Source organism: Cupressus sempervirens, chromosome 11 (assembly GCF_028749045.1).
Source record: "Cupressus sempervirens isolate cs-2001-9-10 chromosome 11, ASM2874904v1, whole genome shotgun sequence".
NCBI classification, from domain to species: domain Eukaryota; kingdom Viridiplantae; phylum Streptophyta; class Pinopsida; order Cupressales; family Cupressaceae; genus Cupressus; species Cupressus sempervirens.
In genome coordinates, this window is record NC_143128.1 from 93757954 (window position 1) to 93779679 (window position 21726).

General features: G+C 34.9%; 1 protein-coding gene across 3 annotated transcripts in view; it reads left to right on the forward strand.

Moving 5' to 3' along the window:
* Positions 1 to 405: 405 nt before the first annotated feature.
* The window catches only part of ARC3 (GTP binding protein), a 306484-nt gene continuing 285163 nt past the window's right edge, over positions 406 to 21726 (forward strand). For 2 of the 3 annotated variants that reach the window (XM_089810570.1, XM_089810571.1), the window contains exon 1: positions 410 to 764. In XM_089810570.1, the coding sequence (XP_089666696.1) occupies positions 511 to 764 (254 nt within the window). In that variant the 5' untranslated portion in view covers positions 410 to 510. Of the gene's footprint in view, positions 765 to 21726 lie in introns of all 3 variants that reach the window. The other variant, XM_089810572.1, reaches the window with a different exon arrangement.

The window sequence follows — 21726 nt, forward strand, 5'->3', positions numbered from 1 at the left end:
TATCTATCAATGTACTCAGACTTTTTTTGCTAAAATATATTTTACTATCGACTAAAACATTGCACCTCTTTTGAGTGCAAATGCTAGTAAATATAAAAGAGATAGACGTAACAACTCCATAACAAGGTCTACTTTAATAAAATTCAAGAGGTCCGTTATACATAAGATCCACTTTATCTCAAATAAAAAAAAGAATGAATACAAACTAGAAATATATTGACATAACAATAATTTAATTTAAAAACTATAAATAATTTAATAATATTGATTATATTATAATATTAATAATAATAATAACTTTGTTTAATTGTAGTTACAATAATATATATATATATAAAATAAAATGATGAACAAATTCAAAATATAACTATGCTAATAATGAAAAATGGAAAATGGACACGACGATATTATCTTCCACAATTCATTTGAATAAATTGGCTTAGCTTGTCCCATTTTTTAACACACTCGTAATGGCTACTGGTTCGGAAGAGAATTAGTCGATTGCCATCAATGACTTCCACTTCGTATAGAATGGATTTAGTTAGAAACAACTTTCTGTCTGTAAACAGCAAACTGTACAGAACGTTGGCGTGCCCTACTGCTATATCTGTGAAACCCATGTTCATTCGATGTTGTCATAAAGTAGAGGAGTCAGAAAAAAAGAACAAACCACTGAAAGTTGTGGGTTTTGGGAGCAAAAGAAGTGCCATATTGGATTTTTGCCTGGAGTCACCTCTTGCTCTATCATCATCTGTTGAATTCTGGTAAATTTGTTTCTTCCTATATGGATTAAACATAAAACTGATCTTAGTAAGGTTTTACTTATTTTAAAATTTAACCTTTTCCAAGTTCTAATTTACACTGAGATAATGCTCTGGTGGATAGCTGTGGGCGCTTGTCAGTGTCTGGGTTTACACGGGTCTGAGCTATAAAATTCATGCATTGACGTAAATATCACGTGATATGGTAAAGTTGTTATTAGTCCTCAGAATTCATTAATAGATGGTTCTCAATGAATTTGGAATTTGAATTTTATACGAATCTGGGCTACAATGTTCATTTTTTTAGTATTATCAGCTTATAGTCAGGAAAATATGTTATTAGCATTCTGAGAATTCATTGATTGATTCCTAAGAGTGAAATTCAAATTTAAACTTTGGACGGGTTTGAACTAGTTGAGTTCATATTATCTTGGTTTGTAGTATTCTCATTCCATAGATCGATCCACATGGGTCAATGTGAAGTCTCAGTTCACATGGTCGTCCAACCTAGCAGCTAAGTTTCTTGGAATCAGCAATGGACAGATGTATACAAGTAGAATGTGAGCGAAGTCTGGTTGTATAAGGCATGGAGATACCGCTTTTCTGAAATATCCCACATTTGACTTGTGATTTTTTTGTGTTTTCCAGGTGTTTCGATATTTTTGTGAATTCTGGCAAATGTCTGAATTTTTGTTGTTGTTTTGATATATGGATGCTGAAATATAAATTGTTGGAAATAAATGCTATAAATTAACATAACAATCCTAGACAATACAATAGACAATTTCTTGAATCCCTGATCCCAAAATCCATTTTTAAATGAATGAATGAAAAACTTAATAATACCCTCGAGGCTAAAGTAGCCTATGGAACTTGTAGATGTGAGTCTTGTTCCATTACAATGTACATATCAAACACTTAATGTTTTGAGGTGAGACACCAAATATCCAATCCTCTCTTGAATAAGGCCACTTCTTATGCTAAGTTTGCAAAGTAAGATCATGAAATGACTTCAAGGTTCCTTCAGTCATGGATGCTCAGTTAAGTAATGTGGTTTGGTGGTAATCGCTAAGGGGACTTATGCTATTCATTCAAGCTTTATCAACTTATTTTCAAAAATATAATTATGTTCCCCCGAGTTTCCGATACGACAATTTTTTTGGTGATTTTGTTGGGGCGGGGGGGAGGTGGCGGCTATATATATATATATAAGGAATTAAAAAATATACATTGAAATTTGGAAATATATATGTCATTCATATCAAACTAAGCATAAAGCATGTCATTTAAACATTATAGAACCTTAACATACAACATTTGAATGTCATCTAAGAAATAATAACTGATTTCAGTACTCAATTGTCAATATGCATATCAATATCATATATGTGAACAAACATAGTTAAATATAAGTTTAGCAGTGAACGATATTATAAAAATCTGAAAATCTAAATATGCTCAAAGGCTAGAGGGCTGCCATAAAGTTTCGATGTATCATCATCATGTTCAAGTTCAATGCAGAAAAAAAAAGATAGAAAAATGAAGCAAACTGCTGCTCCTATTTTGCCTCTACCACCATGGCATCAAAATTAGAGTCCTCCTCACTATCATCCTCCACAGGAAGTGTAGTTTCATCTAATGGAACTGTTGAGTTTTCCGGATCTGCTGCAAATGTAATAGCACTGCCATTGTATTTGGTATGTGCTTTCCAAATGACAGCCATCTCTCTAATATAGGATGAAGTATGGATAGACATGTCAATTCACGGGAAAGGTCTATTCATTAGAATGTAATTAACATAATGACAAATAAATATCTCATATATTTATATATATTTGCACTATAGTTTATCCTAACTAAAGCTACCAATTATTAATGCTCCCTTCTAGCTAGAGAGGATAAAAAAGATTCATACACAATATGAATAACATATTATCTCAATGTAAATAATGGTTTCTAGAATGCTAACTCATTTGACTTTCTAGTTTCTTGAATACCAATTGATTTGACATTTGATCGATGCTACAAACATCAACACTTCCTCTTAGCTAGGGAAGATAAGTGGTTTAATCATATTACATATCTTGTGATCACATGACACATGATATGAAGTATCATCTAACATACAATACCTAGTTTTACATATCACCTAACACGTAATATGAGGAATCACCTAACACGTGATACCTAGTTTTACATATCACCTAACACGTGATATGAGGAATCACCTAGCACATGATATCCAGTTTTAGATATCATCTCAATATGATATCAGAGATATGGTCTAACCAAGAATATCAAGTCTCACGATATTCACCATAACTCAAAATTGCTCAAAGGTAATGTGAACTTACCATAGGAACATTCATAATCTATTCTGATCGGTTTCAAACTTTCAACCATCACACGATGTCTATCATGATAGAAGATTAAGTTAGTGTAAGATTGTCATCTTCCAATAACATCAACAAATATAGGTGATAATCATTTGGAAGTCGTCACTTTCTTATGATTTACACAGGGCCCATAAGGTATTAAATGATATCATTAGTATAATAATCAATTAAATCAAGTCTACTTCATAAGTGTTTCCCCTTCAACAGTGAAACTCCTTCTCAATCACTATGATCGAGATTGTCACAAGTTGACTGAACCCATCTGTTCCCTCTAAAGCTCGAGTTCATCGACATTTTGACTTGTTTGAAGATGCCAGACTCCCTCTGAATTTGAATTCCATATGCTTACGTCCTTGTGATTCAAACATTTCCTTTCATAAAGTGAGCCCATATAGGAAATATAGCGCATGAATCAATTTTCATCCTTCATTGAATATTTAATCACCCCGCTTTGTACCCTGAACATATACGGAAGAGAAAAATATTGAAAGGTGACTTTGTATAGCCACAACTTCAGAGTATCACAAATGAAATATCGTCACAAGTCTCAACTTGCCATGTTACTTTTGTTCATCACTTCCAACATCCTCAGGTGCCTTTTCTCAATTGTTAAATGATTGATTGTATTTCCCAATCCTTAACTATCTATAGTCTTGTCATTAAACGATGACATGGAACATAGTCTCAATTCTGTATCTTGTGTATAATCATAGACTTTATTTTGGAAATAAATTATTTCATCTTTTTAATGTATTATCATACCATGTACATGGACTCGTGCCCTTTGTGTTTCATATCTTGTCAATGTAATCCACGATATCGTTAATTCATCTCTGTCTATAATTTCATTTCTGATTTTCTGAATTTTGGCATTTTTTTAATTTTAAATTTGCAAGAGCCTGCATACAGACCCTACCCTCAGTCTCCATGTTGGGTGGATATTTTGCAACCGACAGTTTTGGGTAAAAATCCAGTCACAAAATAGGATGACCAGCTACAGCATGTGAGACAGAGTCTCTCCTACCTTAAAGGGAAGGCTCCCCCTTCTCACCGTTCCTTAGATCAACTCAAGGTAAGCAAGAAGTTGAGAGATTTTATAAAAATGGTGTTACCAATATCCTTTCTTCTTATCTTTCAAGAAAGAATCCACTTATTCGTGGAGCGAGTAATGGGCAAGGTGAATCTAACTACACTTCTATCAAGAGCTGGAAACAGTGATACCGATAAACGTTCACTACCTCAAAGAGTAGCTGAAAATGTACCAGTTTGGCTCTAAGTCCTGTTGTACTTCTATATGGAAAAACTTTACAATTAGGGCACAAAGACTCCTAAAAGTAAGAATAATCTAACTATTTTGCGAATTAAGAAAGAAGTATAAGCTACAGACAAAGCTTCTAGCTATATATTTCCACAACTGCTCCCAGTCAAAGCTTCGGCTCTGATTGCTTCTTAAAACACTCTTATTGAACGAACAATAATAACATGAATCAAGAAAATAGACACAAATTACAGTCAAAGCTTCTAATTTTCTCTATCAAAATTGCTTCGAGTCAAAGCTTCGAATCTAATTGCTTCTTTTATTCACTTTTCTCCCAACTTTGTACTACACAATCAAAGTTATGCTTGCACAAATGTGGCAGAGCTTTTTTGCATACAACAAAAGATGATTTTTACAATCAGGGGGCACTCCTTTATATAGGCACAGGAGTTGAGAAAAAGATGGAGGAAAAAGTGGGAGCAACTCAACCAACTTTGACCTAGTCTAACTAAAAGGGAAAATATAGGGTTACATGCAACTACATGTGCAACTCACATTACATCTTTTACATACACATGTACATGTAACTCGCATTACATGTAATTACACATCTTCATGTAATACATCCTCTCCAACTACAAACATGAAAGAAGAAGAAAGAAGACGGAAAATAATTGAAACAATCCTAGGGATTGTCTTGACGATGCAATCTCGGATGATCATACGATTGGAAGTTCTTGTATTTTGTGCCACTGCATTCACCTTGATAACCATGGTGTTGCGTCTTTTGATAACTTTTGACTTTGATGAATTGTCTGTTGTCACGTGGAAATTTGATGTGATCCAACTTTTCTTGCTCAAGTTGTCTTGTCTTGACTTCTCCTTTGTAGATCAGCACAAACTGGAGTCTTTGACACTTTGAAAACTGTTAATGTTATAATTCAGTTAGATAAATTATATTATATATATGAGATATATAATATATGACAAATATTATATGGAATAATTAACTTATATTAAGAGTAATATATATATATATATAATTATAATATATTGAGGGTATATTACTTGTGTTATAACTATAACTAATGTAAGTTAATATGTTAAAGAGACGTGCCTCTTTATTTCACATATATATTCTTTCATATAGTAACTTGAAAAACACATAAAATTCCAAAAAGTGCTATTACAAGTTCAAATCCTATTTCACTAACAAAAACCTTCTCGTGGTGTTCGGATGTAAACTCGGAACAACTTTCCATCAGCACCTTTACCTTTTTTTAATTTTTAAGTAAAGTATTTAGTGCATGGGAATACGTGCAAATGGAGATTGCTGATTTCCAAAATGTGACTTGGGCTTTCAAGATGTCATTGCACGGAAAATGGATTACATGTAATTAGGAATGGGAAGTGATATGACATGCAAATGCGGATGGAGGATGCGGAAATGGAATGAAGTTTGAGGGAAAATGAACTTTATAGATGCCTTTGAGGCAAAGTAAGGTCAAAGTACATAGGAAAACATGCACATGACATCTTTTTGACTTTCAAAAAGTGACTTTTAATCAAAATCAGACCTTTGAGATGCAATTACATGTAAGACATTTCGTGCAATCGTGTCATGCAAATGGATGTGAAAAGTGAGATGAGTGAAAATGAAAGTGGAAAATAGGATTACATGCATGTGCGGATGGTGAATGAGATGGAAAACATGTAATCGCATTTGTCGGATGAGATGCGATGTGTTGTGACATGGAAAATGGAAGTGAAATGTGATGCTTTCGCATGAAGTGAAGCAAAAAAAAGTTTTTGGGAAAGAACTTGTAACTTCTCCAAAGTGGAGAAAATCGACAAGCAAGCACAAAGCACAAAAACAAGCACAAAACAAGCACACGCCTTTGGCAAAAGACTCAAACATGTCAAGATGCAATTCACTTCAACACTTAATTTGAATTTGGAGTTTGGGGAAATTCCAAAATTGTGAAAATGATAGTTTTCATCATTTTTAAAGGCAAAATGCACTTTTCATAGCATATATATGGACAAATGTGCAATTTCAAGCATAAAATATGCATGGAAATAGTAAGATAAACATGAATTGATGAGCAAGTTTGAAAATGTCTACTTACTTGGAGGTTAAAGAGCCAAAATAGCAAGAATCATTGAATTTGAAGACCAATTCTTCATCAAATCCAGATTTTCAAACAACTTTTTGACTTTTTCCGTACTTGCATTTAACAAAAATTAATGAGCAATGACGGGTCGAATTTGACATGAAAGTGCCAAATACATGGTATCCAAAGACAATATCATGCATTTAAAACTCAAAAACAATCCCTCTTGATCAAAGGTATGGGCTGAAAATGCATTTTTTTGAGTTTTTTGAAGAAAAACATGACTTTTTTATGCAAAAACTTAAGCCGTTTTTGCAAAAACGTGGCCAAAAAAAGCATTTTTTTAGTCATTTTTGACTTGGGAATGCAAAAAAAACTTCCCCAAATGCATATACATGGATCAAAATGCAAAAACGTGACTCCAAAACGCATAAAAGTGGATTTAAACCCCAATTTTTTTGGCATTTTAAGCAAAAACGTGATTCATAAAAGGCATGAAATGAATTCATTTTTAGCTTCCAAAGTTGAAAATGTGTATCACAATGCAATTACAAACACTTAAAATGCCAAATCAATTTGGATTGGAGCAAAAACATGTATTAAAAATGGATTTTTTTGAAGATTTTTCCAAAAATGTGCCCTTGGAGGGAGTTTGGAAAAACATTTTTTAGCAAGATAAATACATTTTTGATATTAGAAAATCCATTGCCAAGCAAAAACGACCCTATTAGAGAAAATCTCATGCAAATCCATTGAAAAAATCTCAAGTTATGATCAAAATTGATTTCTTGGAGGGCAAGAACATGTTCTTCAAAAACGGACTTTTGGAGGGTCAATGCATATATTAAAACATGTCTTTTGATCAAAACGGACCTTTTGGAGTCACTTACACATTTTAAAACATGCATCTCTCCAAAATTGTACTTTTTGGGTGCCATTACATGTTTTAAAATGTGCTCATAGACAAAAATGGACCTTTTGAGGGAGGATGCATATTTTAAAATGCAACTCACCTTTTAGATGTATAAGCATGAGAACTTCACTTCCGATGTAATAGCATCAAAAAGGTATACTTATGATGGACTTTTGATATAATAAAATCTAAAAGGTTCACTTAAGTAAACTTTATATGTAGTGACATGTAAAATGTCCACTTTTGATGGATTTTACATGTTATTGCATATAAAATGTCCACTTATGAAGACTTTTAAGTCATTTAATTCATTTAAAATTATAAAAATGTTACAAAATGGGTCATAAACAATACTTATTTATCATATTTTGAAATATAACATACAAACATCATTTAAAAGTAACATTTAAATAAACATTTGATTTTTAAGATTAAAAATTAAACTGAAACTCTATAGTTATATAGTTACTTTAAGTGAAAAATTAAAAAGTAACTCAACTTAAAATTATAACATAAAGTGCACTATAGTCACTTCAAGTTAAAAATTTAAAGTTAAAGTAACTTAAAAACATAACAAAAAGTGAATATAAGTTATATTTATTAAAAAGTGAAAGTCAAATTGAAAATATAACATCATATTTTTAATTCGTGCTGTTGCACCTAAAAGATCCACTTGTGAAGTACTAAAATGGACATATGTCTTGACTGACAATTTCGATTGACCTCTAGGTTAGACCGAATCGAAGGGAAAAGCAAAAGACATGACATGAGCAAAACTAGAGGATTAAAAACAAGCAAACGCAAACTCAAAAACAAAGAACGAATGCTGAAGGCTTCAAAAATCAAGCAAAAGCTCGATAGAAAGCAAAACGAAAAAGACTTGACAAAGGCCTTCAGTAAAAGGATTCATTATATTAATTGGTACTGATTGGTTGATCAATACTAACCAATTAAATAACGAACTAAACTCAGAGAAATGCAAAACTAAGCCTGAAAAAGTTTTGTGTTGTTACTAACATTTTGTGGTGACAAAATGCAGGACAACACTCCACACAAGGATGCTCATTGCAGTGGACTTCAAACCCCCTCACAAAGGCTTAATAGCTTGTCACACGGTGAAAAAAAGCCGACAATCTCAAGAACCTAACCAAATCATCTCTATTTTCTCTGGTCATTATTGTTGAGATATTCGACAAGGTTGACTTTCAGACCCTGATGCCAATTATCTCCCCCTCAACAGTGTTGGGTTGGACAAGTCATTGTTCTCGTGAGACGTAGATTTCTTGGCAGTCTTTACAGAGGGGGTGCACATAGGTTGTGAATGAAGATGTCTTACACAAAGATATTGTCTGTTGTATATATATATATGAATATGTGTATTTGATAGGGATCTTAATCGAAAGCTATATAATAAATTACACGCTCTTTGATCACATTGCATACTCTTGCTGAACAACAGTAGGTTCTTAGACCACGTTCCTAATGTTTTGGATAATTTTTTATTTCAAGGTATACATTGAGGGTGAGGGTGTATAATTTTCAATTGATATTCATTGTAGATTCTGCTGTTCTAATTTGATGTAGTGACCGCCTATCTCTACGTGGGCATCATTAATCTTATATGCAGCACCAATGATCTCAGTGGTATCACCATACACCACTCGTAGTAACACATGATCTCTGGTTAACAACATTGAGTCCTTATACTTAACTTGGCTCCCTTCCACGTAGGCCAATCTTGAGTAGCCAACATCATTGATTTGCCAAACACCTTGTCTCCTCTGTGAGTTCGTCCACAATATGTCATCGCGAATGATCAACAACTAACATCTTTGAGTGTGAATCTGCCTTTGTGAATCAAGAAATTGATCTAGCATAATCTAGCAACCACTGTAAGAAAATCACATGCATTATTTAGTCGAGTGTAGAGAGAACTATTTGAGGAATTTCCTAGGGTAGAATTCCTACGCTCTGAGGAATTCTGCCAGTCTATATGCCTTGTCCACAAATCTCTAATTTCGCCCTCTAAATCACACCATTTCCATCCCTTTGATGATCAATTTTGCATCCTCACAACTTGGCCACTTAATTTATGGAGAGAACTGGAATTTTTTGTGGTAGAGGTTTTTATGATAGAGGAATGATTATGGACAGAATTCTTGGGCCAAGAGGAATTTTACCATCTCCTATATGCCTTCAAAATTTCACCATTTTGATCCCTTGATAATCAATCACTTTTTATCCTCATGACTTTGGCATTTAGTTTGCCTCGAAGGTTGTGTTTTCACTTGGGTGGAGATTTTGAAACTTAAGGAAAAAAATTGGGTGGAATTCCTGGACTCAGAGGAATTTTGCCACCTCTAGCTCCCTTCATCTAGACTTAGTCAGATTTTCAGCTCAGAGGGCGAGAGAATATAAATACAACATTTAAGTATAAGAAACATTTCCTTTCTTATATCTTAAGCTACATTTATATAGATACTATTAAGATGTTTGAGATAGGTGTCACCTTCATAGTAGCTATAATAAAGATTCTAGATTTTGGGGGATTTTCAAAAAATTTGAGGCTTAGCCAAATTTCAAGATTCAACATGTCTATAGTATTCTTACCTCCCACAACCTATCATGACTTTCTTGTTAGCATGAATGCTGATGGTATTCCTTTGGGGGAGTTTGTTAGCATCTTTGGAGAGATGATTGAGTGCTTATTGTTAGAAATAAGAAATACTGAGAAGGGGGTGGGGGGGGTGAATCAATATTCCACAAACTTTTGCCCAACAATGGATCTCATTCACAATCTTATAACTTGCATAAATAAATAAACTAATTAATTTGAATAGAAACACAACCATAAAGCAATGCAACACATAACACCATATTTTGTTAACTAGGGAAACCTTGGTGGGGATGGTACCCACAAAATGATCCACTAATCAAAAGTATCTTGTGAAAGATATTGATCTTGTTAGGAGTCTATTACATCCATATAGCGTCCTGGTCCTTGTTAGAGGACTAGGCTTTGTTAGAAGCCTCAACCCTGTTAGGAGTTGTTATTACAATTATAAAATGTATGCAAGATGAGCTCACTGCCCAAACATGCAATATACAATGATATTTTGTATAAAAAAGCATAAATTACAAAAACCTCTTCATTGCTGTCAATAGCTTCAATATCTGATATGATCCTTGTAGTTCTCTGTACTATCTTCTCACATATTCCTCTTGCTCTGCTTTATCATCAAGTTTGCATCACAATGTCCAAAAGACATTATGAAAACATCACACAACTTCGCATTCCCAAAGCTGTTCTTTATACCACACTATATCATAGAATTTTGTATTGTCGGCCTTCATTCCTTTACACGATTACCAAAATACAAAACTATACTTTGCCGACTTAGGGTTAACATCTAGGAGTCGTCCCTAATTAGTTAAGTAGTTATCTTGGTAAACAAAATACTTCCTTAACAAAGTCAATCCTGTTTTGTCTGTGCATAACTACAACTGGTAAAATCTTAATATCTTTTTTCGTACTGACCGTAGTGCCTTGCGCACTTAGGTACGGTCTCTTGACATGCTATGCTATTACCAGGTAACTTCATATGTGCCAATAATGTCTTTGTGGAGCTCACCAAACAAAACTATGCATATGTTGACAGATAGCCTTCATGATACTTAGACAATTTTCTAAGTCTACTTACCAAAATTTCATCTTCATACTTTGCTCACTTCATACTGAGTATATGTTGCCATAAATGACAACCTCATGCTATCTATCTAGCCAAATTGCCAACAATCTTCCCCTTTGGCATTGATGACAACATATGGAAAATTGGCTAAGTCCCAAAAAGCAAAATTTCAAAACTTGTTAATTTCTTCACATGGCCATTACAAAATTTAAAAAATGTGGATCATTTTTATTTATTTATACGATATTACATCCTTATATCTCCCCCTTTGATTATATTCTATCACATACTACACTCCCCCTTACATATACATACAATTTTCCTTACTTCACTCCCCCTTTAACATCAATGACAAAGTTGAGTCAAAAACTATATACAAAGCAAAATTTGCTTTCTTCCTTTTGTTCATGCTGATGGATTATGAACAATGCAATACAGTCAGCGAAGTTGCTCTTCAGGCTTGTTAATCCTTCATTCCATGCTGCCTTGATTTACTCTAAAACTGTTAAAAGCGCACATAACCCATAAGACGCTAACTCAGTTGAATGAATTTCATAGGATGTCTTTGCTTTCAGACAATCCTTAAGCTGCCTCTGAACGGTATCAATCTTCATGGATAAGTTTTCTCTCAATGAAGAAAATCTCTGCAAACTTTTTGCTCTGCTGCTTTCTAATATCCTTCTCTCATCATGTAGCTTGCTAATCCTCTATTCCAACTGTATGACTCGAACATTTTCAGCTCAGTGGTTACAAACTTTAGCTCATCTTCCTTTGCCTTTATTTGTGCATTAAAGGTACTCGTATATTCATGTGCTAGCGCACATTTCCCATTGAGCTCCTTGCCTTCATGAATACAACCTCACATTCTTTGATGCATGTGTCAAGATTTGCCAAATCATATTTGACAGTCTGACATACCTTCGCAAAAATATTTGCATCATGCCCCACTTGTTCTTTTTCTGTTGCTACCTTTGTCAATTGCTTGAAATGGCTGTCGAATTCTTCCAAGACCTTTACTGCCCTTTTCTGAATGTCATTCTCATGAACTTGAATATTCAGTTGGCTTTCCATCCTTTTTGACATCTTGTCAAGAATTTGTTGAGTTCCTTTTATACCTTTTCCTTTCTCTATCATTCTGCTGGTTGTTAACATTGATAACTGCTTAAGCATGTCTAATTCAGGATCTTCTGATGAGTTCAATGGGGTAGAACTCATTAAACTTGCCTTCATAATCTCCATTGCTGACTTTGAAGAACTTGCTGTCTCGTCTTGCATCTCTAACAATAGTGATTAATAAACTGTCATCCTCATGTTGATAAACAACTTTGTCAACCTCAGTTTCAGTATGTTTCAACTGTGGTACACACAAATATGTTTCTTGTGTTAACACTTTCCAAATAACTTGTAAATTTCGATCACTCTTCCTCAGCTCATCTGCAAGGGTAGCTAGATCCTCATCTCTCTTCACTTCTCCTTTCTCTTCGTTTTCTTCTCCCTCTTTCTTTTTCTCTTCTTGTTTTCTCACCTCAGTGACTTCATCTTCATCAGAGCTGATATACCCTATGAATTTGTCAACACTAGGTCCATAATCCTTGAAAGGATCTTCTTCTACACCAATAGTAATATTTATTGTGTTTGTGACAATAGTGATCTGTGGTGTCTCTGATGTTGTTTCCTCTGATTCTTTCATTGTTGTACCTACCTCTGTTGTGGCTGTAGTGGTAAGTGCTGCTGATGGTTTTTCCTTCCTTACTTCTGTTTCTGCCTTCTTTACTGTTGCTGCTGCTGCTGCTGCTGGGGTAGGAATAGGGGCTGCTCCCCCTGACTTCATACTTTCCTCTGTGCTGGGCATAGGAGCATTCTGAAATGCTTTCATGACTTGTACTATTGCCTCAGTTTCTTTATTTACCTCTTCATAGTTGCCTCCCATGATCAAAATGGCTCTAGTCTTGTTCCTCAAAAGAGATTCAAGATTCTTCTATATCTTCTGGAAATGTTCCTCACCCTCTATTACACAAAGTTTTCTAACTAGTCTTTTTCTTATGTCATTTTCTTTCTCTGTCACTCTCTTCTTCCTATTTGCAAGTCTTTCATATATGTCCTTAGGAATAAATCCTTGTATATCAGTAAACTACTTATTATTCAAAATCATGTGTCTAATCAACGCATTCTCTAACTGAAATTTCTCAAAGTTATCATACAAGGCATCATACTTATTCAATTGTGCAAAGTTTCCATTGTCAATAATTATACAATTCAACTTCTCAATCTTAGGTTTCCATTGTTTTCTTCCTTTGCTTGCTGCCTCTATTTTCTCCTTTATTTTTTTCCTTCTTTCTTTGCCTTTTTTGCCCCTACATTCTCTCTCTTTGATTCCTCGGATTCTTATTTTGATTCAACTATTTGAGTCTTCTTTCTCTTTGCGCACCCACATACGAACTCAAAAAACTTGTGCGCACCTAAACATAACTTCCTTGCATCCTTTTCTACCTCATATTAACTGCACAAGTCTCAACTCTCCGCCTAAGAGTACACAAAATAATCTGATTCTAATTCCTTTGGTTAAATATGAAATAAGTTGCTCAATTAGATAAGGGTTGGTTAGTGTAATATCCTCCCCTGATTTGAACTTTGACTTGTAGAAATTTAACTTAAGGAATATTGTCAAACACTTTGTATGCAAACTCATAAAGCTGATTTCCTCAGTAAATTGCTTTCCAATGAGTAGATTTACGAACAACTATAAGTGACATTAAAATGCATAATACACATCATAACATTTTCACAAACACTTGGCACACATTCAACAATATATGAAAAATCTGGAAACTCTTTCAATCTGCTGATAAAGGGTGATTTTTTAAATGTAGATGTGCACTTACAGTTGCCTTAAAGGCTGCAACAACTATTCAGACTTGTATTCAACAATTATTATGCAAAGTATCAAAATTTGACAGAAGAAACCTGGAATTAGTTGCCGTAGTATTTTGCAGATGTAGTCGGCAGCCTTCCAAACTTCTAATCAGCCGGAAAAACAAGTAAACTTGATACCAACACTGTTCACGCCGTACTATAGCAAAATACTGTTCATCCGGCACTATAGCAATAACTAACTTCAGATCTGCACCTCAAACCCTTGTAAATTTCTTTATGCGAACGCCCCAAATGAAACCCAGTGTATTTCCTGAAGTGAAAACACCATTGATCCTCCTGACTGTGTCTTCCAACAGCGAAGAGAATGCTAGCAAAGAGGGATTCCGTCCTCCAAGCCCGATAATCAGGTATCTAGCAACATAACATTAATCTTCATCCAAGCATACCAAAAAAAAAGCTCTTCCATTTCTTTTATAGTGTTCTCACAAGAGCTCAATCCTTCGTTTTCTCAATGTGGGATAAAACATAACTCCCTTTATGTACCTTATGTCTCCAATGTGTTATAAAAAATAAAGGGAACTCTTTTAATTTAAATATTTCCCACAAACTATAGTCTATGCATTAATAAAGTTAAATATTTAAATTTAACTTTATAAAATGGCTTTATCAATGCATAACAAATCTTATCAATGATAAATAAGTCTTCCTGTCGATTTTAAACAATTACCATCGACATACCACTGTGACTGAATGTCCGGCCATGTCCAAGATGACTTACTATAAATAGTAAGTATGCCCAAAGTTGCCTCAAAACCCCTCAGAAAGACCTACAACTGAAACTGTCTAGGCCAAATGGCCTCTAAGCCCCTTTAATGTCCTAGTTAGCCTACGGGACTGTGGGGAAATAGGCTAACGACAACATCATGCTATGAATGCTAGAAAGGGGACATTACAGTTAGCAACAATTACCGACTTCATCTTATTCTTAGGTGTTTCACTTTATTGATTTTCTATCACAACATATGAACTTGCTGGATCCTTAGCGCTAACAAATGTCTCATTAATATCTTTTACACGCTCTGTCACATTTTCTTTTTTACTGCTGTTGTTATTCTCATTCCTTCTAACATTGTTCACATTCCTTCTAAAGTTTGGGTTTCTCACGTGGTTCCTCATGTAATTTGGCATTCTTACATTGTTCATCCTACAAAATCTTGTTGTATGTCCTAAGTTGTTGCAAATTTGACATGCAATCACATTGTTTCCATATCTAGGCCCTGACTGAATCTCTAGCAATATTTCCAAAGTTGCACTTATAACACATGATACCATTTCTTACAACATTGGTTCCTCCAGTAGGTCTATTATCTGCAGGGTTAGTACCTATAAACATTCTACCATTATTATTGTTAAATCTAGGTTTTCAACATTCACTAGCTTTATGTTCAAAACTATAACAATTATAGCAATAACTAGAAATAGAGTTAGTATACTTATCTGCACAGTGCTTTCTATGACCAACTTCATTGCATGTATAACACTTTCTAGTAAATTGCCTTCGTACTTCTTTAGGTGGTTTAGTTTGTTTAGGTACATCTTCAGATTGACTCGACTCAACCTTTTTTTGATCTTGTTGTGGTTCAGGCTATTGGATCACAAGATATGGTTCCTTAGTAGCTTCAAATCTCTTAGATGATTCTCCTCCAAAGTATCCAAGGCCAGTCTTATCATAAGGATGTCTTTGTGCAAAAATCTGCTCATCAAACTTTTCACTACTTGAATACAACCTTTCAAGATGTTGTTTAGACTATATAAGCTCTCCTTTCACAATCGCATTGTACTTCTCAAGTTATGCATATTGTAATTTTGAAGATTTGAGTTCAGATGTCACCTTTGTAAGCTTTGATCCCATATCTACATTCTTAGATCTCAAATCTGATTCAATCTTCTTGTCATCATCCTCCAAGCTCAATTTGAGATTTATAATTTCTAGCGCATTCTTCAGGATCTCATTCTCTTTCTTAAGCCTTAAAACTTCACCACTGTCCTTGATCTGATCTTTGGACTCTTTCTTGGATCTGATATGTTCTATCTTGTCCTTCAACTTTTCAATGTAATATTTTGCATCTTCATACTTGTCTTTCAAATTATCTCTTTCTTCAGTCAGTACATCAAGTTGTTCAAGAGCCTCTTCCAGGTTCTTCTGTAACTAATCCATATCCATAAAGATCTTACTCAAGTTGTTAGGCCTTCTCCGATTAACTAGGCTCTGATACCAATTTTTAGAAATAGGAAATACTGGGGGGGAGGGGGGGTGAATCAGTATTCCACAAACTTTTGCCCAAATATGGATATCATTCACAATCTTATAACGTGCATAAATAAATAAACTAATTAAGCTGAATAGTAAACACAACCATAAAGAAATGCAACACAGAACACCATATGTTGTTAACTAGGGAAACCTTGTGATGTAAGGACAAGTCTTGCTCTCTAACCCTACCTTCTCTTAGGGTCTTCTCTAGGCCACTTCTCTAGCCTATTAGGGTTCTTCCACTAACCATAGCTCAGGAGGGATCCTATTCCCAATCCTCCACCTCTTCAACTTGTCCACACCAATAATGAAGTCAATTCAACCCAAACATGCTCCATGAATGTCTTCTTGGATCATCCACACCAAGTGCTCAAACATGATCAAAACTAACCAACAATGGAGAGGAAGGTTTGTTTATAGGGCATTGGATCCATTCCAATGCTTATCAACGTAAAATGCAAAGAAATCCCTATCAATTTCAAGAGTTTGCTTCAAACTAGGCCTAATAGGGCTACAAGGAATTAGGCCTTAAAACACCCTTTTCGGCTTATAACTTAAAAACTTGCTTAACAAAGTGGCAAACGAACTCCACATTCTGACACCCTTTTGGGAGACCTTCCAAATTTTCCTGGTCTCACTTCGCCAACCTGTCCATACAACGGTATGCTAAAATCAAGCCTAAAAACAAGGGTTTTGCACAATATTGTCAGCATTCACAAGGGTTTGATTAACCACATAGCAAAACCTATCACCATGACTTCTCCTTTGGTATGAGGTTTCTCCACACACATACCCTCGTCTCCACATGCTTTGATTGAAGCAATGAATGCATTCAATCCATCCAAATGCTGCTACAATCATTGTGATCCCTAACCATGCTCCACTGGCTTGCCTAAGGCATCACTGCAAAAATATAAGGTTTGCTTTCCAGGGCTCAAGCTTTTGCATACCTAATGTACAGGGAGTTATCTCACAAATCCCAAGGAATCGTATAGATGCCATGGTGGGAATGTGAGTTATGACCCCATAACCGAAACTGCTTGGTTCAGACTAGTGACAGTGCTAAAAATAAGGAATTTACAAAATGAAATGAATTGAAACTACACAACCCCCTAACCACACAAAATGAAGAAAGTACATCTACTAACTCATGTACAAGCTATAGTGCAGAGTTCAATCCATTAAATGACAAAATCAAAGAAAAGTGCACTAACTGTGATAAAATTGGTCAGAAAAAAATGTTCATTGAGTAATCAAACTTACTTCAATTGTCATCCAATCCTTGTCATAGGTCGAGGGAGGCCTTAAATAGGTCCAACCCCTTTGCTCGAAGATGCACTCAAAATAACAAAAGTTGTCATGATAACTTTTGCAATTTTGCAAAGTTGTGAGCAACTTGACAACATTTTGCATAGTTGGACCAAACTTGGTCAAAACCTCATGAAACTCTACCAAACGCTTAAATATGAATGTTAGTGTTACAAGATTCAATAATTGGTAGATTAATGGATTTCCGGATGATTGATTAATTAATAGAGGAAAGAATGGATTTTGGAGGAAGATACTTGCAGAAATATCCTCAAACCAACTCCTAATGGAAATTTGGGTTCTATCACTGGCCCTCCGAATGAGCATGCTCTACCAATGATTGTTCCACTTCATGGAGATGCTAGCGATGATTCCTCGTAGGGGCAACCATAGTTTGTTGAAGATGGAGTTTTTCCTTTGGTTGTGCATAAGGCGTGCATGATTGTAATTTTTCCATGTGAAGGGCTTCCTCATACAAACAACAGAATTTGCATGAGTTGTGAGGTTCCTAAGGAGATTGGTGTGTGTGATCCCATGAAGGTTTTGGATCAGAGCACCTATGTGTTTTATGATTGGCTTCCATGGGATCTTGGTGGTTTTGGATATAGCAATACCTATATCAGAGTGGCGCATTGGAGGCCAAGTGGTGGTCTACTCATCTCAATTGAATTCAATTATGCACATGTGACTTTGAAGAAGCATGGAGTTTTCAATAGATATAGCAATCTGCGTACCCACATGGTTTGGGATCCTAGAGTTTTTAATAGATACAACAATCTTTGGGTGGCGAGGATTTGTAATGTCCCCATTTTTAAGAAAATACTTTAAATAATTAGCGGTCCCAAAATTTAAATAATATTATTTGGACCTTTAATTATTTAACAATGGGGCTCAATTTTTATTAATTATTCGTAGGTGTTTTTTGTGTCGGCATTCTTTTGTAAGCCCTCGAAGTTTTCTCTAAAAGGGTACTTTTGTGCGGCATGTAGGAAGTTGTTAGGATATGATTTGGATTATTTCTTGCATTTGCGAATTCTTGTTGGAGTTCTAGAATTGTTCCCCATTTTTTGGAAGTGGAAGATCTTCCCTACTTGGCTTTTTGGTTTCGGTGGGATTCAACCTAACCCTATTGCATCGCTTGTAAAACTTTGCTCGGATTTGGCAAATCGGAGTACCATCTTTGTCTGCGAATGTTAATTGGAGTTTATCTGTATTCAATATTTATTCATGCTTGGCATTTATTTGATGGATTTGGTGTTCTGATATTATTTGCATATAAGTTTGTATTCTCTTTCCAATCTTTGTGCAACTCCCTCCATTTTGTGCACCGTATGACATTTCCATTTACCGTACTACCTCTCTCCCTACTTCTCTCTCCATCCACCGTATTACCTCTTTCTGTACTCCTCCCTCCATCCACCGTACTACCTCCCTCCATACTCCTCCCTCCATCCACCATACCACCTCCCTCCATACTCCTCCCTCCATCCACCATACGCATACTGTCTTCATTCCTCCGTATGCTGCAATAGCCTACTCCACACTTCACTCCTCCACACGCCACTATGCTTCATTTTTGAGCAAGTTCGGTACATTACATGATGATGTATCTGTGTTCATAGAAAGTAATTTGAAGGATTGTGTGAGTTGTAGAAGATTATGTGGAGAATGGTCTCAGGGCGGTACGCAAGAAACTATTTACTAGTAAATCTATTGTATAACGTGTCATATGTTAATTGTTAGGTCGACTGTGTATTGGAATTTATTTGGGATGAGTAATTGTAATGTAACGTATAATGTAATATCTTGATAAGGTCCTATTTTATTTAGTGTACAATGGGGAAGCCTCAAGACTAACTCAATTAGTTGTTAGGACTTGGTATAAAGGAATGTTGTTTCCTTGGGTTGTAATGGTAACATGTAGTGTTCGTGATTGTAATTGATGTATTGTTGCGATTTTGGTTAGATCATAGAAAAGGATGATGTTGATAATGTATTGAGAACTTCAAAGGAAATGTATTGACAAAGAAGTTGTAGTATCAGTTAGTTCACCCTTGGATATGTTATTGTTACATCCCAATTTTAGCTCTATTTTAAATATTCATGTAACCGCTGAGGTTTCATGTGAAGTCTGTTGACAGGTAAAATTAGTTACAATTATGTGAAACAATAAGATTGTTAATCATTATAATTTGATATGAAGTTGGCATGCTAGTTAACCGTTATGATGATATTTTAATGTTATTTTGGAAGGTTGGTTATTCATCATGAATTCATGGGAAGTGAAAAGGCAGTTAGCCATTATGATAGGTTATGATTAATAACTTGTTATGGTAGTTAGTATTATATTGAGGAATATGATTTAATTGTGGAGAATTTCCTTGTAGGGAGCATGTCAAAGGGGTGGAAGCATTGTTAGAAAAGAATTGGGCATAGGGGCACCGCCACCATCACTGGAAAAATAGATATGAATCTTGAATCACCATGGCAAAGGGTAAACGACTAGGCAAACAAGAGTGTACGTTGGGCAATACCATGAGCTACTTGGTCAATTTTTTATAACAAGAAAAATATTAAACATTTAATATCATGATAATAACTATTACCTCTCTATTGTTTTGAGACATCGACAATCTTATCATAAGAATTTAAAAAAAATAAATAAAATATATATATATATATATATATATATATATATATATATATATATATACATATATATATATATATATATATATATATATACGATGCCATCTTGATATGTGGATGATACCTATATATATAGGTATGATTTTAAGGATAATCACGTAACATGATTTCATATATTTTATAAATATATATTTATATATGTATATATATAAAGTTACGTTTTGCATTTTATCAAATAACTTCATTATAATTCCCCTTCACGTCAACATGGCAACCCAAGCAAGTTGACGCTCATGTATTCATAACCGCAAAGCCTTTTGAAGACATGTAAATCAAGAATTCAAGCTAACTGATGTTCTTGTTTGAAACCGATCAAGATTTCTTATTAAATATCACCGCAGATGCGGTTTAGGGGGATCTTCTTTTGGTTTTCCTTTGCTAAGTCCGCACAACAACACATTTGATATTTCCGCAGAGCCAACAACACATGTCCACTTCTTTCTATCTTACTTTCTCCCTCTTCTTACAATCTTGTGACCTAGTCCTTGGCTCACGCGAGAGGAGTTGGGAAGAACTCATATATACAACTCCCATGCCCAGGTGATGTTACCTTTGATACAATAGTTCATGTTTGTTATATCTCTACATGAGCGGCCTGCAAAGTGTCTGCAAAGTGTGTTAATGTCAGGTCGGGTTTTATATATATCAGAGGCCGAACTTTAGGCCAAAAAATGATCTCTATTTGTGTTACGATCCATCTTTTAGTATTATATTCTGTGAGCTTTATCCTTTAAGAAAACACCACTCACCTTGAAGATATGCGATAGCACAATCACCTTGATAATGAGTGATATCTCTGAAACAAGAGTTTAGTAATTTCCTTTCTATCTTTCTCTTTATCTGCGTCTTGGAGTGAGTATCAAGCTACGCAGGTGAAGGCGTACCTCAAGGAACTATTTCCGCAAGTAGATTGATATTGTTTATAGGTCATGGGTCATTCACATTCATTTCATTTTTCACACCATGTTTCTTTTCAATGCAAATAAGCATCTATTGCTATCGGGTAGAGAATAGTCATGTTGTAGTCTACAACACAAATAAACCGCAACCATGGTTCAACATAGTAATGACTCCGATAAGTACCAAGCTTTGTTGCTTTGTCTATATCCAATTCTCCGCCGTCTGCATACTGATTTCATAACCATAGGGACGGAACATAGTCCTCTTAAACACGTTCATTGATGTATTATGCATGAAGTATTCTATGTATAAAAACTGATTCCATCTCTATGAAATTCTGACTTACTGGTATTTGTTATATACCGCTGTGGTAAGAATCAATAAGTTATTCAAGGAAACCATATGTTTAAGATCTCATTATTAATAACAGTCTCTTGGGATGCACCCAAGGCTAGTGAAGTCGTGTGAATGGGTGAAGAAGAGAGGATCT